This window comes from Myotis nattereri, assembly GCF_964212035.1.
Source record: "Myotis nattereri genome assembly, chromosome: 3".
NCBI lineage: Eukaryota > Metazoa > Chordata > Mammalia > Chiroptera > Vespertilionidae > Myotis > Myotis nattereri.
Window position 1 is genome coordinate 58759547 of NC_138077.1, and position 24517 is coordinate 58784063.

General features: G+C 38.0%; 1 protein-coding gene across 1 annotated transcript in view; it reads right to left on the reverse strand.

Moving 5' to 3' along the window:
- Positions 1-244: 244 nt before the first annotated feature.
- SLC15A2 (solute carrier family 15 member 2) overlaps positions 245-24517 on the reverse strand; it is a gene marked incomplete at its 5' end in the record, with an annotated part of 28203 nt that continues 3930 nt past the window's right edge. Inside the window, 20 exons of the mRNA XM_081085982.1 lie at positions 245-1782; positions 2119-2223; positions 2833-2979; positions 3547-3643; positions 4280-4390; positions 5969-6015; positions 6171-6335; positions 6786-6920; positions 7719-7800; positions 8932-9020; positions 9737-9769; positions 10800-10844; positions 10936-11025; positions 11193-11279; positions 12188-12270; positions 14352-14429; positions 14667-14757; positions 16858-16957; positions 18069-18161; positions 23747-23888. Coding sequence (XP_080942108.1) covers positions 1606-1782; positions 2119-2223; positions 2833-2979; positions 3547-3643; positions 4280-4390; positions 5969-6015; positions 6171-6335; positions 6786-6920; positions 7719-7800; positions 8932-9020; positions 9737-9769; positions 10800-10844; positions 10936-11025; positions 11193-11279; positions 12188-12270; positions 14352-14429; positions 14667-14757; positions 16858-16957; positions 18069-18161; positions 23747-23888 — 1997 coding nt within the window. The 3' untranslated portion in view covers positions 245-1605. The remainder of the gene's footprint in view (positions 1783-2118; positions 2224-2832; positions 2980-3546; positions 3644-4279; positions 4391-5968; positions 6016-6170; positions 6336-6785; positions 6921-7718; positions 7801-8931; positions 9021-9736; positions 9770-10799; positions 10845-10935; positions 11026-11192; positions 11280-12187; positions 12271-14351; positions 14430-14666; positions 14758-16857; positions 16958-18068; positions 18162-23746; positions 23889-24517) is intronic.

Sequence of the window (24517 nt, forward strand, 5' to 3'; positions counted from 1 at the left end):
ACACAGCATCTGGGGAAACTGGGTGGTGTGCTGTCACTTCAGTACTTCTGAAACCTTGGTCACTAAAACTAAAGTATACGATGTTTGGGAAACTGGAGCAACTTCTCTTACTTGTTATGTTTACAGTGTGAAATGCAACCCAGTTCTAAATGACAATAATGGAGCAAAACCAATGAAAATGAGGCTCTCTCGTACAGTGGTTCTGAACTTTTTTTCCTAGCAATACATCGTAATGACATTCCCATTCCTCTCCAAGGATTCATTTATTGTGTTCAAGGTAATGTTTCTCACCTTTTCATTGACACAGAAACAAACAAACAAACAAAAAACCCTCATGTTCTGCCCTCCTGCCCTCCCCGCAGATTGTTCTAGGATCCTCATATGGAACCATTCCCCTCCATTTGAGCATCACCATTTTAGAAACTCAAAACTATAGTATTAATATAACTTTTTAATAAGAAAGAAATTCCCAGGCCTAAGTGAAAAAAATGGTATTTGAAAATTGTGAGGAAAGTAAGATAAGAAAAATTATCGAAATGAAGTCACTTAAATTGGGGGAAAAGGAGACATATGTAAAACTTTACACAATAAAAAAAAATCTAAAAAAGTGAAGCTACTTATTTGAGGCTGAAGGGAATAAAATAAAAAAGGAAGATGGATTCATTAAAATATGAATTATTAAATATTTGTTGCAATAAGTAAGACATGATGTAATAATGAGAAAATGCTGACCCAACAACATTGAAAGGACAGGGTTTCAAAATTATAATTAGTGTCTATACAACTGTTCACAGGACATAAGGCAGAGCTGAAGCATTGTAGTCACTAAGAAGAATGTGCACTGCAGAGGAGGGATTCATCAGGATTTCCACAATTTAGACCCATTCCTGTTTCCCAGAACCAGATTTACCAGTGTGTATTTTCTTTAATTTGATTTCCAACGATCTATCAGTACTTAGAAAGGGATGTTTGGGTTGGTAGATAAAATAGTGAAATTATAAGAAAGATATATCTTCTCCTGTGTTAATAAAATGTCAGTCTGTTATTCTGTACTGAAAAATTTACTAAGGTTTTATCAAACTTGGATAGTTGATAAGCCAGACCCTAGACCAGATCACACCAGATATACCAATTCTTGAGGTCCTTGTGAGTAATTCCATTGCACTGCTAATGAAGAAACTTGAAATACCATTTCTCTCTTATTCTGCAATTTTGCCCCTAAATCAGCACCTCAAAAAGTGGGGTCTTCTGTTCTAAAAAGCAGGTAAAGGAATCCCCACATAATTTTGCATATGCACAGAGACGAATCTCAATTATACATTTGTGTTTTCTTGGCCATTTGGAGACCCAGGCCAGTTTCACCAACACAACACATGGTTTACTGAGTTCACTGATAAATGGGAAGACATGAAGTCTTGGGGCCTCACTCTTTAATGGACTGGAAAATACAGAACTGCCTCTATCATGGGAGAAAAGTGGAGGAGACCAGCTCATATATGATGCCACCTCACTCCCCTAACCAAATGGAAGGAAAAAATGCTTGAAGTTCAGTGATGGCCAAGACCAGAGGCAGGAATCTGGAACTGGGCAGAGTCCCAGGAGTCATTAGAGCTTTGTGTTCTTGGTCTCCAGGTTTGTTGTGTTCTCTTGGATGTGGGGAATCTTCTTAGCTGCTGGCTCCTGACTATCCTCTGACTTTAGAGGAACATAGTAGTAGCCCATGATGGAGAAGATCAGGCAGACCAGCAGCAGGAGACAGGAAAACAAAGTGAATTCGACCCACTGCAGGAAGAAATATATATAAGAAAAGAATATGGTGAAATCTAAAACTAAAGGGATCTTCAAAGGGCGAGAACGGAGGAGCAGATTGACCCAGGCTCGCCATTTAGACAGAGGTTTGCTAGGAGAAGACTGGGTTCACTCACCTTTCTTCACATGGGTATATGGTGGACATTACTGATACTTACATATGTCTATTTTTCTAGCAAGGTCTGTGTGCGTCCAACTCATCTATCATGGGGAATGTGGAAGACAGAGGGATGGAGGAGGAGGAAAAGGAGGAATTTGAAGGGGAAACCTTGGGTAGATTACAAGCTCCTCTTTCTCTTGGATCCATACCTGTACCAGGTCGCTGAACTGTGCCACAGTAAGCACAATGAAATTGCCAACTCCAATTGTCAACAACCAGGCTGCCTGGAGTACAGATTTCATGCTAGAGGGAGCCTAGAGAGGACACAAGTTTGTCAGTAAACGAAATCCCTACACTACTCTCATGCCCCATGCATCTATCCAGAAAACTTCTTCCACAAAAGTTTCTAGATTCAACTTTTCCCACTGAGTTCATTTATCACATTGACTCAAGGGGTATTAATTATGTTAATAGTAATAACAGAATGGAGCTCTTATTAATCAAATATTTTAACTCATATTATATAATCTTCATTACAACCCTAAGAGATAAGTTCTATTAATATTCTTATTTTATACATAAACAATAACACTAGAGAAATGATTATTCACTTGCTCAAGATTACACAAAGGGTTGTGTGGCCAAAATTTGAACATAGGCAGTTTGACTCCACAGCCCTTATTCTTAATTTTTAAGTATTTTTTCCTCGATATCAAATTCCATAGACTACTATGCTGCACTTCCATGATCATGGGAATCAAGATGACTCTCTGTTTAGGATCATGTATATGGAATCTAAAGCCAAAATATATGAAGGTCTTGGCCAGGTCACATATCTATTTAAGGCAGTGCCAGGAAAATAATTCACCATCTTCCATCTAAGCCCTATCTCCACCTCCATTTCCCACCTGAAAAAAACCTACCTGAGAATAAGAAAATTCAAGTCCTGTGACAGAGAACATGACCTCCCCAGCTGTCACCAGCACATATTGTGGTAGCTGCCATGCAATGGATATTTTGTTGGCCGGAATATCTTCTGTCTTCCAAGCCTGGGGACCCTGACGGGAGCTCTTAGTGAGGGAAAGAAGAAATTGGTTTGTCAGTAGTCCCAAGTAAATATTCCTTACCTACAGCATTCTATGATCTTATGTCCATCCCATCTTTATATTTTTATCCTTTTGCTACCTCCAAGAGATTGAGCAATTTTTACAGTTTCAGGGTTTGTTTGTTTTTTGAAATTTCTTTTGGCAACACTGCACTCACTAGCCTGACTTAGGATATTGACATTAAAATAGTCCTTAAATGGCAAAATATGTTGTTATTATATGTCAAAATGACAATCTTTGTTTTCTTAGAACCATAATGAGACTGAAGGAGACCATGTCACCTCATAGCAATGACTCAAGATAAATTAGTTCTTCCATTTTCCCAGATCCTATGCCTGCTACCAATGATATCTCTTTTTATGTCCCATATGGAGACCTCAGTCATAAAGTCACTAGAATATATCATCTTACACTAGAAATAAGTATGTGATCCTATCTTGCTACAAAATCTTCTTTGGATTCCAGGATAGACACAGACATAGATACAGCTTACATGGAAGGAGAGTGCAGGGGTAGCCATGAGCTACTTACATTAGTAATAACAAACAGATAAGCTGCACCAAAGTTTAGTAGACCCAAATTCAGCAAAAAGTCATCATCTTCTGTTTTACAACGTACTGCAGAGTATCTGGAACAGGATGAGTTTAGGTTAGAATAAACATCACAGCTTAGAAAAGCACCCCCATTATCACAAGAAAGAGTGATCTCATCTCTTTATTGATGGTGAATCGAGCAGCAAAACCACCCATTTCTCTTAAAGAGAGAATTCTCAAGGAGTAAATTATTTTCATGCCAGATTTTTCTGCCCCTGGTCTGAGCCCCTTATTATCTATCTGGTATCTTTTTTTTTTAACTTAAACCTGAATAAAGAAGGCACAAATCATCTTTTTTTATGGACACCAGGCTCTTAAGTCTTATTAATTTTTCTCAGCATAAAACGGTGAACCCAAAAGGATAAACCTGAAGTACTGATGTGCCAGTAGGCAATACCAAAGGATAGAAGTGGGAGTCCATAATAAACTTTGCAAACCTCCCAGAGATGGGCCTTATTAACTTCATAGCAATCATGATCTCAATATACCTGTGTAGAGAAAGGTGAGACTAAGGAAGGAGGCAAGGGTCAAAAAAGAGCTGGAGTCTGTGTATACTCAAGATTAGCCAAGATATACCCACTATCTTGATATACCACCACCTATATGCAAAGAAAGCATTTTAAAATTTGTTGATAGAAGTAAAATGTTCAAAGGGTAATGAGTGTACTTACTCTCCTATTTGTACAGTTCTGTAAGCAGACACACCATAGTCTTCACCAACATTAAGTGAGATATCTGCACCCAGGTTGATGTTGACCTCTTTATGCAAAGTGTTAAGGAACCTAAGGGTAGAGACATGGTTACAGATCAGACAAAGCTTCCCAAGCAACAACACATGATAAAAGGGTAAGGGGATTTTTCTTTTGTTTGCCATTATATCCCCGTGCCTAGAACAGTGCCTGATACATAAAAGGTACATCATATGTATTGTTAACTGAAGGAATGAATCAACTCAAATGTAAAAAGTATCAATAGTCTTCTTAGCTGTCCTTAACATTCTCATTCCTAAGGGAATAGCTTTCTATCTGCCATACCCTCACCTGATCTCTAACTGGATGGACACTATCCCATGGCAGTCTGAGTTTCCTCCCTAATCCAGCTTAGGTGCATCCAATATCTTTCCCTCTTATAATGGTGGGGTTCACCAACTGCTACTCCATTAAGAAAAATGATTATATAAATATATACCAGTATGCTCAAACCTCAGAGGGAAGGTAGGGGAGGGTGAGGGTAAGGGTGAGAGATCAACCAAAGGACTTGTATGCATGCATATAAGCATAACCAATGAATACAGACACCAGGGGAGTGGGGGGGGGGTACTATGGGGGAATAAGGACACATATGTAATACCTTAATCAATAAAGAAAAAAAAACTGATACTTTATCTTCTTATAAATGATTTGACTTATGCAAATTCAGACTCCCAGCCCATAATAGATCCATCATTATCATGGAGTCTGCAGACAATCCTGGACCCTTCTAGAACGATCTTTTTAGTCTTCTGAACCTAGGCCTCTAAGTATGGGTTTGGGGTACATTTCTATTTTGATAGCTTGTGCTTTTTTCTTTGGCCCATGGAATAAAAAGGGCAGTTCCCTCTAGAATCCTTAAGTTGACTCCTGGACTTTTTAAATAATCCTGCGCTAATCTAGAAGTTTCCCCTTCCATCTCTTCTGAAAGTTCCTGTGGCTCTCCAACCCAGGAAAGTCCTATCAACTTTTAACAACAACTACCTACTAGTAATCTTGATGGCCATACGCATGTGCATCTGTCCATTTCATGTCAGATTCCTGCCACAGAAAGCAGGTGACCTCTTCAGTGCCCCAGCTCTGAAACTGTCCCAGGCTGTCTGACAAGGCCTTCAGACTTTTCTGAATTCACAACCAAGTCTTTTGACTCCAAATGTTTCACCTTTACTACACCAAGATGCGTCTATAAGTTTAAAATAAAAACTATACTTTACTTTAAAAACACAGTAAAAATAGAAGCCCAACTACCAACAATGAAGCATTATTTGCTTACTTCTAAATTTCTCTCTGGTCATCAGAGAGAGGAAAGTACTGAGTTACTTTCCTGAGAACAAGATAAGTGGATAAAATTCGGTATAGGAAATGCATGCATCAGAGCACAGGAGACATACACAGACACAGGGTCATCTTTGAATGCCACATGGGAAAGCAAGCCTATCTGCTCTGCGTCCTGGAAAATGCCTTCTGACACCTATGCCCCTGACATCCCAGGAGAGAATCCCTGCACCAGACAAGTAGAATGTTAGGCCTCATTATCCGAAGCCCCACAGATCAGAAGAGGCCCAAGATTCATGAGAACAGAGTGGCCTGGGATTTCTTTGACATCCAAACCTCACGGCTGTCATCCCATTGGTTGTTATGTTTTCCGCATCCTTCACCTTAAATAAAGGAAAGTAAAAATCAGTCACAGCTGACAACAGGGAACCAATAATCAGAAAAATTTATCATTAGGCATATCCTTGGTAAGCTATTGATGAGCCAGTCATCACACTCTAAGATAACAATTTGGAACCAAGACCACTCCTCAACTTACCATCATGCTGGAAATACTTTCCCCCTCTTTTCGAATGATCAGACTGTACCACTTCTTCTCCTCCACAGAATGCTCAGTGTAGACAGACAAATTGTGATATTTCAGGTGGAAGTGAAAATCCTGGCTTTTTGTCTTCAGGTGAAGTTTGGAATAGTGTGGCATTTTCTGTAGAATGGAAAACCTGTCACACTCACCTTCTACCCCATTTTGGACATCATAATCCCATAGCTTCCCATGCGAGTAACCTTAACATTATTGTTAAGCTAGTAATTCCATTTTTGTGAATATACCATAGGAGTAATTAGAGGGATGCATAAATATTCATGAGTAAGGATATTCATCATAGGATTTACATATTATAATACTTACCATTACAATAACTTCTGATTTTAAAATTATTGCCATTTTACAGATGCTTAAACTGAAGTTTAGAGATAAAATAACTTGTTCAGGGTCTTGTAACTAGGGAGTGACAGAACTGGAAATCGGACTGGAGCAGTTTGACTTCACAAATGCATGCTCCACAAATGCATAATGTAGTTAGCCACTATATTATGCTGCTGCTTTGGTGCATAATCAGAATGTGTTTCTAATTCTTTCAAGTCCATTTCTCACCTGAAAAGATCTGATGGACTCTGGCAACAAAGAATTGTTGTCATCTCCCACCACTGTCACCTTCACCTCATCATCTGCCAGATTCAAGACTTGTAGGAAAATCTCTTGGGGACCTGGCTGGGGTGGAGCCATTTCCTTAGGACAGAGAACACATGTTAGAATCACTAATAAACAACCCTGTGGATACAAGGAGAACAGATATCTCAGTCCTATCTCTGACAGCCTAGTCCCGTGGTCGGCAAACTGCGGCTCGCGAGCCACATGCGTCTCTTTGGCCCCTTGAGTGTGGCTCTTCCTAAGCCTTAGGAGTACCCTAATTAAGTTAATAACAATGTACCTACCTATATAGTTTAAGTTTAAAAAATTTGGCTCTCAAAAGAAATTTCAATCGTTGTACTGTTGATATTTGGCTCTGTTGACTAATGAGTTTGCTGACCACTGGTCTAGTCCATCTAATCAGGACAACACAGTTTTCTCCCACTAAAGACCATTTGGCTTAGGAAACTCTGAAGTCAGTCTAGAGCGGGAAACACCAGCTCAATGCAGCAAGCACAGGTGTCAGGTAACAACCTTCATACTTTTTGACTCGGCTGGGGCCTCATACATCATTCCCCAATAGTGGCCATTCAATCTGTCAAAGGGTATATGTGTAAGTATCTGGTAAGGTATCATATAAGCTTGTGTTTGCAAAGAGATGGCTGGATACCTTGATATAAGTGTTTGGAGATTCCTTGACAATATATTCTGAATCACGCAGGTGGGAGCTGAGCCTCCTTTTCATTGCTGCTCTACCTCTGTACCTACTCATTTGTCACAAATATGAGTTATGCACCTTCTTTAAAACAGGTACTGTGCTAGGTCCCAGGGAATCAGAAGAGTGAACAAGATAGATAAGGTCCTGTACTCATGGAGCTTAAGAATTATTGAACTCACATTAACTTTTGTCTCTACAACTGCCACAATTGCAAATGCCAGGCACGCTAGGATCATACCAACAGCCATTTTTCTAAGCGATCTGCAGAGGAGAGGGAGAGACATTTATACCTAAACTTTAGAGTTAAAGGATAAAATCCACCCCTGCCCCCCCAAGCCTACCATTAAAGACCTTTCCTGATTTGGCCCCAATTACTTTCCAAAGTATTTCCTAGAACTCCCCTTCACACATCTTTTCTTCTCCCTGTACTTGAGTCGCACTGAATGGTTCTTTGTAATGCACCATATTCCCCACATTTATCTTTGTTTATGTTTTTTCTATCCATCACGTCATAATAACAAGAAGAATAGTATGCAGTCAGAATAATTGAACATGCACCATATGCCAGGCGCTATATATTATTACTTCATTTTCCTCTTGTTCAGAAGTTTTTCTTGACCCTAGCAACAGACTTCTCTACACTTCCCTGGCACTTTGCTCCCTTATTAGGGCAGCTAACATATTTTACCTCATGTAATAATTATATGTGCACAAGTTCCACCTCCTTATTAAACAGTAAACCTCTTGAGGGCAAGATTTGTGCTTTTACATTTGCATGGCTTGTTGCTGAACCCACTTCAATGAATGAGTAAGTGATAAAAGGCCATTTGAGTATGGTAAAGTGGTCATTAAATGGAAATTGCTATTAAATCGAGAATTAAGAGGCTTACAACACTCCTCTGTCAAACTTATCAAAGAATAACAACCACTTCTATGGGAGAAAGCAGTAAATAGGGACAATTCTATCCCCACTCTTACCAGGTCCCCTTACTTGTTTTATAGGGACAATAGGAGATTTAAAGGGATTCATTGTCATCAAAGGCTTTAGACTTCTTTGAAGAGGCAACATTCAAGAACAAAGCAAAAAGTTGGAAAGTGAGAGACCACTGTCACATACTCTTGAGTTTCCATGAAACTTAGACATACCCCTTCAACATTGCACAGTTCAGAAGGCAGTAATGGCTTAGACTTCCTACAGTAAGAATTAATTCGTTCTAATTCCCATCCTCTGGTATTCATGGTGTGTAATATAACGTGGGTAAATAGAACCAGAAAAAAATTATAAAACCAAAACAAATCATCACTAGGTAGAAAACTACTAACATTGAATCTTTATCAAACGGGGCAAAGATTGAGTCAGTCTGGAGGAATACAGGCATAATGAGCACTTACGAGAAGTTGATTCCACACTTGGAGACCAGAGGATAAATGACAAGGTCAAACAATGGGATGAAGATAAGAACCAGAAGGGGATTTAGTACCTGCAATACCATAGTAAAGAAGATTAGTTACAAGTGTTCTCCTATCATAAGTGTGAGCATGTGCTCTCATTTGCTTTTGTGCCTCCTTTCTCACATCCAAAGACACTTTTCTCATACAAAGTACAAAATGATTCCATATCTCTTAGTCTCTTTACACATAAGACTCTATTTCCCTTGCATAGCACCTTAGTTTCCAGATATCCCAAGGAATCAGTTTCACTCTGAACCTGTTTTTCTGTCAATCACTTGGGTGTTCCCATTTTCACTTGTCATGTCCATTTCCACAGCCCAAAGGAAAATGTCAAGGCCAGAAGAAATGAAAGGAAGAATTGGGGATTCTTGAACAAAGAGTTAAAAAAAAAGAACTAAGAGTCACCAATGAACAGAGATTCTGACTTCGTTGCTCATACAACAAAGCCTTCTACTTTCGTTGACAACATTTCCATTATACTGTGCCAGGGATAAAAGTCCAATGCTTATACTTTTCCTGTGAGCTCAAAACTTACTCTCCCTGGACTTGGTCAGGAGCTACTTACTTAACAGAAGATGTAAAGAGAAGTGTGGCGCTCAAGGAGAATATGTTCATCCCTATGCTTAGCACTCTTCAGCATACAAGGGAAAATAACATCAAATTATGGTTGGCAATCCTAATACTACAGGTAGAGGTATAAATGAGGAAAGAAATAAGTCCCCATGACTACAAAGAAGTGTCCTACCTGCATCTGGTCCGGCTGAAGCACAATAAAACCCTGAAACATTATAATAAATTAAATTTAGAGGTGGCTAAAGACAAGAAAAGCCTAAATCAGCAATCTTGGTAATTAACAGGCAATAAACATACTAGTAAGTTAAAATTCACCAGGTCTTTGTTTCAGCCATTATCATGCTTGTAAGGATATATGGGCTGAACAGACTGTTAATGGCTTTAGGCTATGTTTGTTGAAGGCAGATGCCCTAAGGCAGAATATGCTTTTCTATGTACCATACTTTCCTTAACCTCGGAGAGAATAGTCAGTGTGTTTTTATTCATCCCAGTAACTGCAGTCATAGGTAATAATTATGTGAAGGACAAGCTATCTGGTTTAGGGTAAAGATTCCCACTGATTCACAGAGTTCTCCAGGGGGTCAACAGGAGGGTAATCATGGTAAATCCTGGACAACCAGAGGAAGGAAAAAGGTAAACTTATATTTGACAGACTGCACAGAGGCTAGCTAATAAGACCCTACCCTCTTCCCAACTGTGATGGCAGAAAAATAAGACAATAATCTAGAAAGTGGAATGATTGAGAGCAGAGATGGAACTTTATGTGAGTTTGCCAAAGAATGGAGGTTGGAAAAAGAGATAAAAATGCTTACAACTTTCCCAATTTTTCCATATCCATGTACAAAATATTCCATGTGCAGATCCTCTGCTGTGAATCTTGACTGGGATGGAGCCAGTGTACTAGCACCATTAAACCTGTCTCTGCTGTGTGGGGCAGGCACAGATGGAAGAAAGCCATCACTATCCAAGGTCTGTATCCCTTTGCTACCCTCTCAGTACTTCCTTGTACACATTTTAACTTTTCCCATCCTTCTGTTCCTGATTTCTAAAGGTAAGACTGGTTTTTATTTCTAGACTAGATTTCTTTATTTTGCCTACTCAGTATTTGCATGCTAAAGGCACCTGTCTTATGACCTTTAGTCCATTTTCAGGCAAAAACACAAAGAAATTAATTTTTCCCACATATGGATTATAAAGAAAATAACAGACTTCTCTGGAAAATCTCTTCCACTCACCAAATTCCTGTTCATCCTGGTGGCTTGCAAGGTCCATCGTGAGCCCTAGGGCAGACAGATGCCATTAGGAGAAATCCCTTTTCTATGAGAGGGTAAAGGCTGGAAGAGGGGAGGCTTTCAAAAGAAGTATTCTTACCTGCTGTTCCAGAAGGGCCCAGAACATGGGCAATGGGATATAAAGGAATAGTATCCTGGTCAGTGCCTTCACATCCATAATGAGCTGCTTCTGCAACACAAGGGAAAGGAGGAACAGGCTAACGGTTTTCATGCTTGGAGTAGAAGTAGTCCAGAACAGTAAGAGAAGAGGTTAAATGCCGCAGGAGGGAATCGGTTTGGGTATTAGGAGAGATGTTACAGAGATATTTATAAGATATTTCTGAAACTCCAACTTACTGGGTATTTCTCAGCTGCCCAGTCCAGCCAGTGCTGTCGCTTTGGAATGTCCCCAGAACGGTTCTTGAAACGGTTGGAAAGAGCGAACTAGGGCAGAGCATAGACCTCAGAGGAGAGACAAAAAAGAAACCTTCCCCTGCTTTTTTCTTTTTTTATTTATTTTTATTTTTTTTATTGATTAAGTTATTACATATGTGTCCTTATCCCCACATTACCCCCCATCCCCCCACCCCACTCATGCCCTCACCCCCCTGTTGTCTGTGTCCATTGGTTAGGCCTATATGCTTGCATATAAGTCCTCCCCTGCCTTTTTCAAGTCATCATCCCTTCTCTGAAACAGACATACTTCAAGTGACTTATTCCGGTGCTTTGATTTAATCAGACATTAAATTTCAAAATATTTCAGATATAATTTTATTTATCCTTCTGTCTTTTAAAAATTTAATTTAATTTCCATCACCATTTATTCTCCCTATACCCTTTTCCACCGCCACCCTCCTCCACCCCACAGCCACCACATTGTTGCTCATGTCAATGAGTTTTTTCTCTTTTTTGCTCAATCTCTCCACCCACCCCCACTCTCCCCCACTGCCAACAGCTGTCATCCTGCTCTGATTGCTTATTTCACTTAGCATAACGTTCTCCAGGTCCATCCATACTGTCACAAAGGGTAACGTTTTCTTCTTTTTTACGGCTGAGTAGTATTACATTTTGTAAATGTACCATTGCTGTTTTATCCACTCATCTACTGATGGACACTTATGACTACATTTCAGAAGATTTTTTCCAATTTAAAAAATGATTATGTTTTCCTTTTTTACTTAGAAGTTAAGTAGGGGAACAGAGGAAGACTGATTAATTTCAATTTGCCCAAAGGCACAGACATAGAACAGAGGTCATTGAGAAAAATGTAGGTCTATGTTTGAAGGTCTCTGCTCAGCATAGCATCTCTTTGTCTTTGGTTGAAAAGGCAGGTAAACAATTCATGGACTTACCCAGATACATTTGATAACTTGAGCCACTATGTTTCCTTCTGGCGGTGTTTTTTTGTACATTTTGCTTCCCATTGCAAACACAGCTGCGGTTGATACACAAAGAAGGTTCTTAGCTTCTCATTCAGCACATTCAGTACCCGAGGCTACGGACAGACTGCGGATGTGTAGGAGTGACTGGCAGATCATCTCGTCAAGGGAGGAACCTCACTTAACACTTCCTGACTTGAGAGTTATAAAAGTTATAAAAAGAATTAAATGGTCAATTGTTAAAAGAGATGTCTGTTGAGACTTTTCTGTAATCACAGAAATGGAAGTCATCTTTGAGTTCTCACTCTTTTTTCTCCATCTCCACATCTGATATGTTACCAGCTTTCATTGATCTTGCTTTAGTCGGCAGGCTCTTTTCCACTACCATTGCTATAACTCTTATTTAGGACCTCACAGCTTCTACCCTGGGTTATTAAAATGGCCATCTTCTAGTTCCTCAGTCCCTGGTCTATTCTTCCCCTATCTGATGCCAAATTAAAACTTTCTTTTCAGGACCTACCTAATAAACCCAAGCCCCTGGCATGAAATACCATCCCAATTAATTATTGTTTTGATGGTTATTATTATTACTAACTACCTATTGAAGGTTTATTCTTATATGTAAAGTGTTAAACATTTTACATACATGAACTGATTTAACCTGACAAAATATGTACTACTCTCTCCACTTTACACACAAAGAAATAGAAGATTAAAGAAATTAAGCATCAGGTACAAGGTTAGAAAGCTAGAAATTGCCAGAAACTACACTTTAGACCTGAGGCCTGTCTGATTCAAAAATCTATGCTCTTAAATATCAGAAAGCTTCTCATTCACTCCTTCTTGCATTAAACCTTTGGATACTACTAGGAATAAAGTTAAAAAAAAAAAAAAAAAAAAAAGACCTGGCCTCTGTCCACAACGTAGCTTACCATTTCCCACTTTACATTTCATTACAGAGAGTAATGCTCTAACCACTATTCATCATTCCTACAAAAAAATTATCTTCTGTACTATTTCTGTTCTTAAGCTTATTCTTTGCCCTTAATCTACATCTTCATTCTTTAAGCACATCTCCTCAGCTAATTGTGGACACATTTTTATTTTCTTACTTTTCCTTATACTTTCCAAATAATCAGCAATGAGCTGATAATACTTTTATAATTATAAAGTGCTTTTGATTCAAGTTTATTAAATTTAGGTAAAATCAATGGGGAGACTCCAGCTTAGATATACTTTCCTCCCCAAGGGATTTTCCTGCTCCAGCAAGATGTCCCTCTAGCTGATCATTTACCAAAGATGCCTTTTCAGTAGCATTTCCAATATCCTTACACACTGAACATTGTGAGTCTCTGGCTCTTTTTCCTCTATTGAGTTCTTTATGTGTTTTGACTGGACATCTTCCAAGGGGGTGTTACCCAAAGGCTCAAAGTGAGAACAGGTTTCCAGGTCAGTGATTAGAAACAATTATGTCCAAATTTCTCATTAGATTGCATAAACTAAGCAGCCCCTTTCCTCTTCCATTACTGGGTTCTTGGTGGTAAAGAGAATGCCACTTGATCTAAGTTGCAGGAGTCCCCACCTACTTATCCAACTCCTCTTATTCTCTTTGTTCCTCTTATTCTCAATGCTCCTTGGGAGAACTGCAGAGCAGGGCAGAAACTGCTAAACCTAGAAGTGACTTTATAAGTCCCAAAGAATTCAAATGTATCTTTCAATTACCAGATGAAATAAACTAGTTTGAGAGAAAGGGTTATCTTCCTTGCTTCCCCACATATTTTAGTGTAGAGAGTACACATTAGAATTACCTAGATATTTTTAAAAGTATAGATGCTCAGGCCCTATTCCACAGAGAAACTAATTTAATTGGATCTACATCAAGCCCATGGCTCAGTTATTTTTTTTTAAGCTCTCTAGGAATCTTCTTATTAGTTGTGTAACCTTGAGCACTTTTTTAAAAAAGGTTTTTGACTTTAGTGAATTTATCTCCAATGTTTAGGAGAAACCCCTACAATAATGCCTACCTAAAAGAGTTAGTCTGAGGGGTGGGTAAAATCATTTGTGTAAAGTGCTTACATGATGCCTTACATTGGCAGGCATCGGTGATTATTAGTTTCCTCGGCGACACTGGACTTACCAAGAGCTATCACCATAAGCAATCCCGGGACTCCAAAAGCCAGTGCATAGCAGTCTCCCCCGAAACACTGCACATCTCCTAAAGAAAAAAAAAAGTAATCCTGAATCTTGAGTCCTTGATGTTCTGCAAGCTCAAGTTTTTCAGGTTGTAGACGTAGACATCCATAATCTTTCTTTGGGGTCAGACAAATCAAGATTGAAAGAGATTATCTCAGGTTTTCAAGCCCTTATAAGAGGATGAACAGCAGGAAGTCTTGGACAGATTTTTGTCTGGCTGAGAAAGCTTTATAGAGGGCCGCTCTGAAAAGATTCTAACCTCTTAGCATGGGTGTGACAAAGGTAGAAATCAAGCTCCCTGCATTGATGGAGAGGTAGAAAACTGAGAAGTATCTAGTCCGTTCCTCTTCCTAAAACAAAAGGAAATATTATCAGTTCAATATAACTCTTAGCTGCACTCTACCCAATCAATGTTCAAATTCAGCTGGAAGTACATATACAGAGACAGATTCAGATATTGCCTCCCCGGTATCTGAATATTATATTAGATATTTTAAAATATACCTGGCTCACCACATACAAACATTTACCCATCTTTCAAACCTTAGTTTAAACATGCATCTTTAACATTCTTTTACCCCTTTACCATACCAAAAATAATCATCCTGTATACTATGCCACTACTGTGCTCCATATATACCTATTATAATATATATATTTTTTATTAAATGTCTGTTTCTTTCAGTAGGTTGTGAGTTCCTTTAGGACAGAAATCGTGTGTTACCCATTTCTGTAATCCCCACTGTCTTTCATAATACCTGCATATATTACAGACTAAGTAGGTATTTATTGACCAAATTAAGCAAATGATTGACTGAGTTAGAGAAAATATTTTGTGGAATGTGTGGTAGGAATAGGATTGGAACATAGGACAGTGAAGTAAACTGCTGATCAAGTAATTTACCTAGTGCTTATGGGAAGTCTGCCAGAGAGTATAAAAGGAAGTCCATGGTCTTAGAGGTGGCTGATGGAAACTTGGAGATGGGTTTGTCCTATGATTAAATATCTTTGTGGAACAGTTACCAAATGAAGCAATTTTCAAATAAAGTTGCTAATGCTTTATTCATTCATTGCGTACTGCTGTGCTTCATTTTGCCACCCAGATCTTTTCCTGACACAGAACAACCTGTCCTTCCCATTTTCTATTTTACAGTGTATTTCACTTCTTCTTCTGCTCCCTATTTAAACCTTATTTCACACACATATTTGTATAGTTCATAGTGTGTAGAATCTCACTTGCCAAAGTTTTGTTATTTCTCCAAATTATGAACTCTGGACCCCAGACATATAAAGAATACAAAATGATTGCTAAATGGTCTGAAGGATAAAAGACCATTTGAGTTAAGACCACAGGAAGACAAGACACAGAGACACCAGAGAGAAAAAAACTAGAAGCATGACAAATAGCTATAGAAGAGGGAATATATACATGAAGACAGACCAAAAAAGAAAACAGAGAGCAAAAAACAGAGCCAGAAAATTCGGCTGATCTAAGAATAGACAGTTTCCCTTACCCAGTTCTCACTACTTCCTCATACAAGCTCAATTTACTTCTTTTATACTGTCCCCCCCCCCACCACCACCATTGACAATGTAAAGTATTTAGGAAAAGAGAGAATGTCATCCATACCAGTGATTTTCAGCCTTTTTCATCTCATGGCACACATAAACTAATCACTAAAATTCTGCAGCACACAAAAAAATACATTTTTTTTTTTTTTTACCAATCTGACACACACAAAAAATAGATACAATTTTGATTAATTCACACCAGGTGACTATTGTTGTGTTGGCTGTTGTCATTTTTTTATTTGACAACCTAAAGGAAAAGAGGTCAGTACTCCTGAGTAAATAGTCAGGTATTGCATGTTCATAAAATTATTGTGGCACACTAGTTGAAAATCCCTGATCTAGACAAGTTCATCTAAGGAAATTCATTCTGCTTGGTCATTTTGCCCTTTCATAGGATCTCAAAGTTAGAGATACTTAAATCACCTTTACACTACTCATCCCTTCCCATTCCCAAAGTGCTTACCACATTTTTTTCCTAAATGCTTCAAGTGAGAGTAAATTCACTACTTCAAACTATTTGAAGTTTTTCCTTCTTTCAAGCAAAAAGCTAGTTTCCTATAGCTTTCACTCATTGGCCTCACCTGACATTTGTCCAAAATCAATAGAAAGCTATAATATTTTTCATTCTTATTGAATCTAAATATTTCCATTTCCCTCAACCTTTCTTCATAAGATGTGTCTTTTTTAGGACATCTACCACCCTGGTCATTTTCCTTTGAACATTTTTCAGTTTTTCTCTCTATTAATGACCCATACCCAGAATGGAACATAACTCCTCAGATATCATCTCACCAATGTTGGCAAATGGCTACCTGCCAGGTACCTCTTTTAACATCTGCTCTGCAGTCTTGGAAATACAGGATTAACAGGACTCTTACATGTGTTTTTTCAAACTGGTCTCCACCAAAAGCTGCCACACAGGGTTTGATACCTCCTGTTCCCAAAGCTATTAGACTCAAGCCGACCAATGATAGGACTCTGAAATGGAGAGGTGAGGACACTAACCATATTGATATTAAACACAACAGTAAAAACTGAATATAGGGCTACAGGAGGAAAAAAAGTATACATGTAAAGATCCCTTTACATTTCTAACCTGTGAGCACTCTCCATCTGCCTTCACTCCCAGGAAAGACTTGAGGGTACTTAAGAGCTTTGTGACCCTTGAGCCTCTGCCAGGAAGTATTTATTGCATGGGAGGATTTTGTCCCTGACATTTCCATTTATCCCTTGTGTACAACAAATAGAAGTAGATACTGAAGCAACTTCAAAATTAAAGCTCTAGTTATCAATTTTGTCTTAGTCAAAGAGACACTTCAATAGAAAGACCTTATGAATCCTTATCCCACATACCATTACTGAACACAAAATAAAATGTTAAAATCCATCATAATTATTAGAAGTGTCACTGATTTTTGGTGGGACACCAATAAGGAGGTATCTAATAATTATTAAATTTCAAACAAAATTCTTAACTCACTGGATAAATACATGTATAGGCACATTATAAACATGAATACATATGTCCTGGTTCTTGAACAACTGTAATCCTCTTTGGTGACTGAACCATCAGACATAAAAAGCTATCAAATACTTCTTGCCCCATAAACATCAGTAGCTTTAGTAAAAATGGATAGAGCAACTGCGATATATGCAACTACATATAAATGGAAAATATCCAAGCTTTGAATATGACTTCTACAATGCATTATAAGAAAACGTTACAGACATTTTTTTAACCCTGGTAAAGTACAGATGCATGAATGGATGAATAAGTGAAGGAATATGGAGGACAAAATAGTTTTAATGATTGCCTTCAAGCATACAATGAGTTTTTATGAAGAGGATACCAACTAGGCATTCTAAAAGTCCCCAAATATTTAATAAAAACAAATGAGTTCAGATAAAGTATGAAAGAGTTCAACTTGTAAATAACTTCTTCTTAACCAATTTGGTAATAAAAACAACAGTAGGCTGTGAAATAAAAGGATATCTCTGGTAAGAAAATAAAAAATAATCTGTAATACAAGTATAAGAGGTTTACCTAATGGAAAAAAAAAGGTCCAGTTTATTCCATGATTTTACTCACGTGTGTACCATGTGTCCCCCCAGTATTGGTAAGGCACCCAAGGACTTGATCACATGGCCAAGTACATACACCAAAGATAGATACATAATTGTCCTGTTGAGAGAGTTAAATTAGTCATTCCAAACAGAATTCAGAGACTTAAGTAATACAGACTCAGAGTTCATACTATTCTCAGTGCCAGAATAAATAAAGTGAAAAGAGAAAGGGGTGGAGGAGGAAAAAAATTTCCTGAGAAATGCAAATAGAAATAATAATGGTAAATGAAGTAAACAGACTAGAAAAAGAGAGAACTATTTGCCTTGAGTGTTAGAGGTAATGGACATTCCCTTCAAGCTCCTTTCTCATATATGACCTCTCCTCCCCCCTTACTTTTATGTTCTTACTTTACACAAACACATACACAGAGCATTCCTGCTCTGGTACAGATATGTCAAGGCCAGAATAAATTTGTAGTGAGTGATGATGTTTTAAAGTTGGAGAACCAGAAGAAGAGGATATTTTGAGATGTTTTTCTCACGGAATGTCTTTGGCTCTAGATATTGACAGAGGTTGAGGAAAAACTCCAATTAAACAGAAAAAAGGAATGGCTAATACAAACTTTCTCTAAACCAAACCATTAAGACAGAGAGAGAGGTAAATTGCTCTCAGATTCAGCTTAGTCACTTGAACACTTGGTTTAATTATAATATCTGCCACAGTTGCTTCATGGGCAATTAAAAATGGAGCCATGGACTCTGAATTGACTTGCCAGTGATAAAGATCATACAGCTGGTAGAGACTGCCTGTTGTGTTGTTTTTCCTGAAATCTGAATGGCAAATACAAAGTAGAAGAGTGTGGAATTCTGGTAAGAATGTATGTAGAACTATAAACATTGAAATAAGGCATACAGCCACATATACAATACACTTCTTAGGTATATCACCACACTAGCAATCTCTTTATATATAAGTAGAATGTAAGTTCTAGAAGGAACCTTGGAAATTATATAGTTTACATCTGTGATTTTAAAGTATTACATGCTAATGTGGAATATAAAGAAAGGAATGAAGGAATCAGAGAGAGGCTAAAGATACCAAAAACTTAGGATGTGGATTTCTCATTTTAAATATCGAATTTTCCTAGGTTGGCTCTCCAGGGAAGGGATCTTAGAAGGTTTATAATGGCAAGTAGGGGATAAAAAGTTGGGTGACTAATTAATATCAGAAGGAGGGGCCAGGGTTTCGCAAAACATTTTGGAGGGCCTTCTAGAGAAAAGTTCTCTTTGTTGGAATAAAAAGAAAAAATTAGAATGAAAAAGGACTGAAAAAAGGCCAGCTCTCATAAGCCCAAAAGAGATGATCTATGCTAGATCATCCGACAGAAAAATCAAAAGGAGTCTGAGCTGGAGTAATAGAGTCTGACTAGGGAGATCAGCGCAATATCAAATTATTGGACTAAATAAATAAGAGAAGTGTAAGTGGCGTAGAAGGAAAATAGGCAACTTTCTAGGTAAAAGACTCATGGAATTAGTCTAGGATATGGAGAACATAAGAGAGGAATCTGATGGCAGGAAATTAACAGAAGGAGAAAGAAGTCAAGAGAAACATGGAAAGCCCACATTTGAAATGAGATCACGGGAATCATTGTAATTCAAACCATATAACACAGAACTGTGTTAGATAGACTTGACCTAGCTTCCATTTGCAAATGAGGAAAATGAAATCCAGAGAGATCAAAGGGCAGTCCTAAAGTGACATTCCAATTAGTATTTGCATTAGGTCTAGAACTTCTACTTTCTAACTCAGAGTCCAGTGTTCCTTCAGGTTTATCATGAACAAGTTAATGTGGAAAAAGAAAGGGAAATAGAAGACCTTTTAAATTTTATTTCAACACCAGAAGTAATTTTTAATTAGAGCTTAGGAACTGAGGGGTATGTGTGGTGATGGCAAAGGAAGAGATCGAGTGTGAAGAGAGTAATTTCTGACCAGACAAAAAAGATAGGAGAGGGGAGGAAATGCTATAGACCCACTAAGGAGAAAGAGAAAGAAGTGTAGAGAGGACATCCAAAAGCATATTTGACAATAAAGACATTTAAGAGGGTGGTTGTGATTGCCAAGGTTGAGTCCAGACTGATAGGGTTGGGTCACAGCGTACAAAAAACCAACATTAGGGATAAAAGTCATCTTCATGGTTGCCCACAGCTATCCTCAGTCTTGTGCCTACATTTGAGTATCTGAGGGTGAATAAATTTATTAGTTGAAACATTTAGCAGGCACTCTTCTAGGTGCTGTGGATAAAAATGTATATGAGACTTTATTTTCTCTTCAGAAGAAAATATTAGATTTATATACAAATAACTATAATAAGATAGAATTTGGTAAATGCCATATGAGGGCAAAAAATAAAAGTTCAGAGAAGATTAGGTTACTTCTGACTAGTAGTAAGAGTGAAGGGCAGAGAATAATCCATAACATAGGTGGCCTTCGAACTGAGTCTTACAGGATTTGGACAAAGGAGGATGGGGAGGAAGGAAATTCCATGAAGTAGAAACAGTGCAAACAGACGTAGAAAATGTTTGCACTGACTATTGTTAGGGGAACTTTAGTAGTATTCAGTTTTTCTTTAATAAAGTCTTGAAAGGGAGTATGACAATAAGGGCAGGAAGGTCAGTGGGGATGAGATTAGTAACAATGGGTGAGTCAGCAGAAAATTTTGAGCAAAGTAGCAATGTGAACAGAGATTTCTTTCAGGAAGATTAATGTGGCAGTCCTGTATATACTCAATTGTAAGAAAAGGATATGGGAGGCAGTGATGACATTATAGGTGTCCAGTTCAATAGCCCAATTTAGAGGTAATGAAGACCAAAACTCGAGTTGCGGCAGTTAATGGCAGTGAGAATCACTGTTGAAGAGGGATAAATGTGAGAGATATTATAGAAATAGAATTGGTAGAATTTGATAACTGATTGAATGTGAGCTTATAGGTTTGGGAAGTGAGGATAAGTTGGAACACCCAGGCGATGAATGGCACTATGCAGTTATAATGCATACTGAACTTGAATGAGAAATTAAGATTATAGAGTTGGAGGAGCTATCTGCATATTGCTAATATTGACGCCATAGGATCTGCTAAAAGAGAATTTGGAGAAATAGAAGACAGTAAAAAAATATTCCCTGGGGAATTGCCTACATTCAGGAAAGAGTGAAGTAAACAAAAGGCAAAAAGCCAAATAAGGAAGAATCCAAAAAAAGTATGAGGGAAAAAAATCAGAAAATGCAGTGTTAGAGAAGCCCATGAAGTTTCAAGAATATAGGAGTAATAAATAGACTGAAATGTTAAAATAAGTTTAAAGTGAATAAGAATCTAGAAAGTACTGCTGGAATTTGTCAACAAAGAGATCACTATCACCCTAGCTGGTTTTGCTCAATGGTTAGAGGATTGGCTCAAGGACAAAAGGGTCTTGGGTTCAATTTCCAGTCAAGGGTACATATCTTGCAGGAGCCAACCTATCAGTATGTCCCTCTCACATCCATGTTTTTCTCTCTCTCCCTCCCTTCCACTCTCTCTAAAAATCAATGGAAAAAATATTTCTGGTGAGGATTTTTTAAAAAAGAGAGCGATCACTATCAATGATCTTAGAGAGAGGCATTTCAATAGGATAAAGAGATCATTTATGCTATATTTTATTGTACTTACCACAATCTGCTGCTCTTCATTAAAGGCAGTTGAATATGAACAGTGTGAAACAGGTATTTGTGTCTTATTCATCTCTTTACCACCCCCCCATGCTTATTTGAACAAATAGAAGTTTGCTAAACATTTATTTAATTAAATTCTATCAGATTAAATTCAATTGAATTGGATTCTATTGCATTACATTATATTAGTCTGCCCTAAGGAGTGATAATGAAGAGTGAGAAAGGAAGGCAACAAATACAGATGATTCTTTTTAAAATTTGGAGATAATAGTAATAAGACAAAGACAGTTTGAAAGGAGAGTTAACAATAGTCTTGTTTGTTTAAAGATCTCAGAGATTTGAACAGGCTTCTAGGTACAGAAAAAGACCATCTCTATGGAGAATTTGAAGGCAAGAGAGAGGAATATTGAAAATACAAAAACTCTAGGGAAAGTAAGCTAGGTAATGGTGACACATATGTGAAAATTCATCAAACTTTACACTAAGACTTTTGATTTTTGTATTTTATTTTAATTTTAACTCAATAAAAATAATTTTTTAAAAATAAAGAATACCTCAAAAAGGATTGTGATTGAGGGCATAAGTAGAGGTTGTAAAAAAATATATATATAGTTAAAATAAAAAAATCCTTAAAATTAAAAAAAAGTAGAGGTTGTTATATTTCCTCTGAAATAGACAGGAAGCTATTGTTCACCATACCCAAAAACTATACTCCAACTTTAAAGGAAGTCATTTTTAAAAATCAATGGAAGTACTGGTTATGTATGTGAGTCTTTTATTCTATAACTGAATAGAGACCATGGCTTATGCTTTTTATTCTGCATATAGTGCCAAACCCCTATTTGGATGGACTTGGTAACTAATACTATAGAAGGAGCAAACATAGAATTCAGCTACCTACGTACCGCCCCCCTCTCAAGTAAAAACAAAACAAAACTGTTTAGTACTTTACATATAGGTTGTAGTTATTATAAAGTGCTGATTAAATACTTCAGAACAATGATTATATAGAGGCCAAAGTGAGATATAAGCCAGTGTTTCCTAAGAGAATTCTTTGAAACACTAGGTCCACAAGATACCCTGAAAAAAATATCCTTTGGTCAAACAAGTTTGGGAAACACTATGTGCCATAACCTTCTCTTTGAGATTTTCCAGTGCATATTAGCATGTTAAAGGCTATAAGAAGTCATGCAGTAAAGAAACATTTTAAGCTGTGTTTAGCCTAGCATTTTTCAAACTTATTTCTCCATGAGGTCTTTATCTTCCTGTATAACACTCATTATTATCCTATACAGCAGATTTTTAACAGAATGTACTTTGAAAAATACTAATTCAGATAAATCCATAGGTGACAAGTCCACAGAAAATGACTGGGTGATGGATATCTAAGCTCCATCTCTAGCCTGTGAGGATAATGTTACAGAGGACAACTCTAACATTATCCTATAAATGTCTCCTGGCGCTAATTTCAGGAACTTAAAAGATACTGAACTGAACAGACCATTAGTCTAACTCATAAAAAATTTTAAATTCTTAAGAAGAAAACTACAGAAAGAGGTTAGAGAAGAGAATAAGAGTTGGTATAAGAACCGAAAAGAGGGACTCATAGATATTAAAGGAATTGGGATGATTCAATATGGAGAAGAAATGGCGAGTATATCAAATAACTACACTGACGTCTCTAAAATTATAAATTTTCTGGTGGTTAGAAATCTTTATTTTTCCCTGAGATCAGGACAAGAATTAGTCTTAGACTACAGGATAGAAAGTTAAAATTAGATTTAAGAAAAGCAGCAACAACTCCTGATTGAAAAGGATGTAAAAATATTGGAAAAACTGATAATGAAAAGAAATAGCCTTTCTATGTATCTGTCTTAGAGAGATTCTATCTGTCATGGATGATATGGTGTGTTCTTGCTTGGGAAAAGAGGCTCTAAGTGGTAACCTCTGTGAAATTAATCTGTAAAACTTCTGGGGGTGTGATCTTCCATCTTCCTTACTTGAATTTTCCCAACCATGAGTCAGCAACGGCGGCTCCCAGAATGGGAGTGAAATAACAGAGGCTGCTGAAGGCATGGTATACAGATGTGGAGGTGTCTTCATTCCAGTGCAGGAAATACAGGAAATACAGGGTCAGCACAGCTGAGATGGGGAAAAATGGAGGCAAAATAAGATAGGTGCATTAAAGTGACTTATGGAAGAGAAGTACATTTGCTCTATGGTCTTCGAAGGTGATCTTAACCTTCAACACTCCTAGCAGGGAAATGACTGAGGAGTGACTCCCAGGCAGTAGAAGCAGTGCCCGCGGGAGCTGTGAATGGGGTGGTGCTTAATGTACAAATGTAATACTCCTCCCTTCAGTCTATGTTCACACATAGCATCATTTAGGCCAATCATAAAGAATATGATGCTTCTAATATACCTTCCATCTCCTTTTCAGCAACAATCCTATGTAATAAAACGCTAATATGCAAATCGACCAAACAGGGGAATGACCGGTCACTATGATGCTCACTGACCACCATGGGGCAGACGCTCAACACAGGTGCTGCCCCCTGGTGGTAAGTGCGCTCAGCTAAAAACGGGGCTCAAGACTAGCGAGCACAGCAGCAGTGGTGGGAGCATCACTCGCCTCCACAGCAGCGCTAAGGATGTCCAATTGCCGGCTTAGGCCCGCTCCCCATCAGTCGGACATCCCCCAAGGGCTCTCGGACTGCAAGAGGGTGCAGGTGGGGCTGAGGGACACCCCCCCCCCCCGAATGCACAAATTT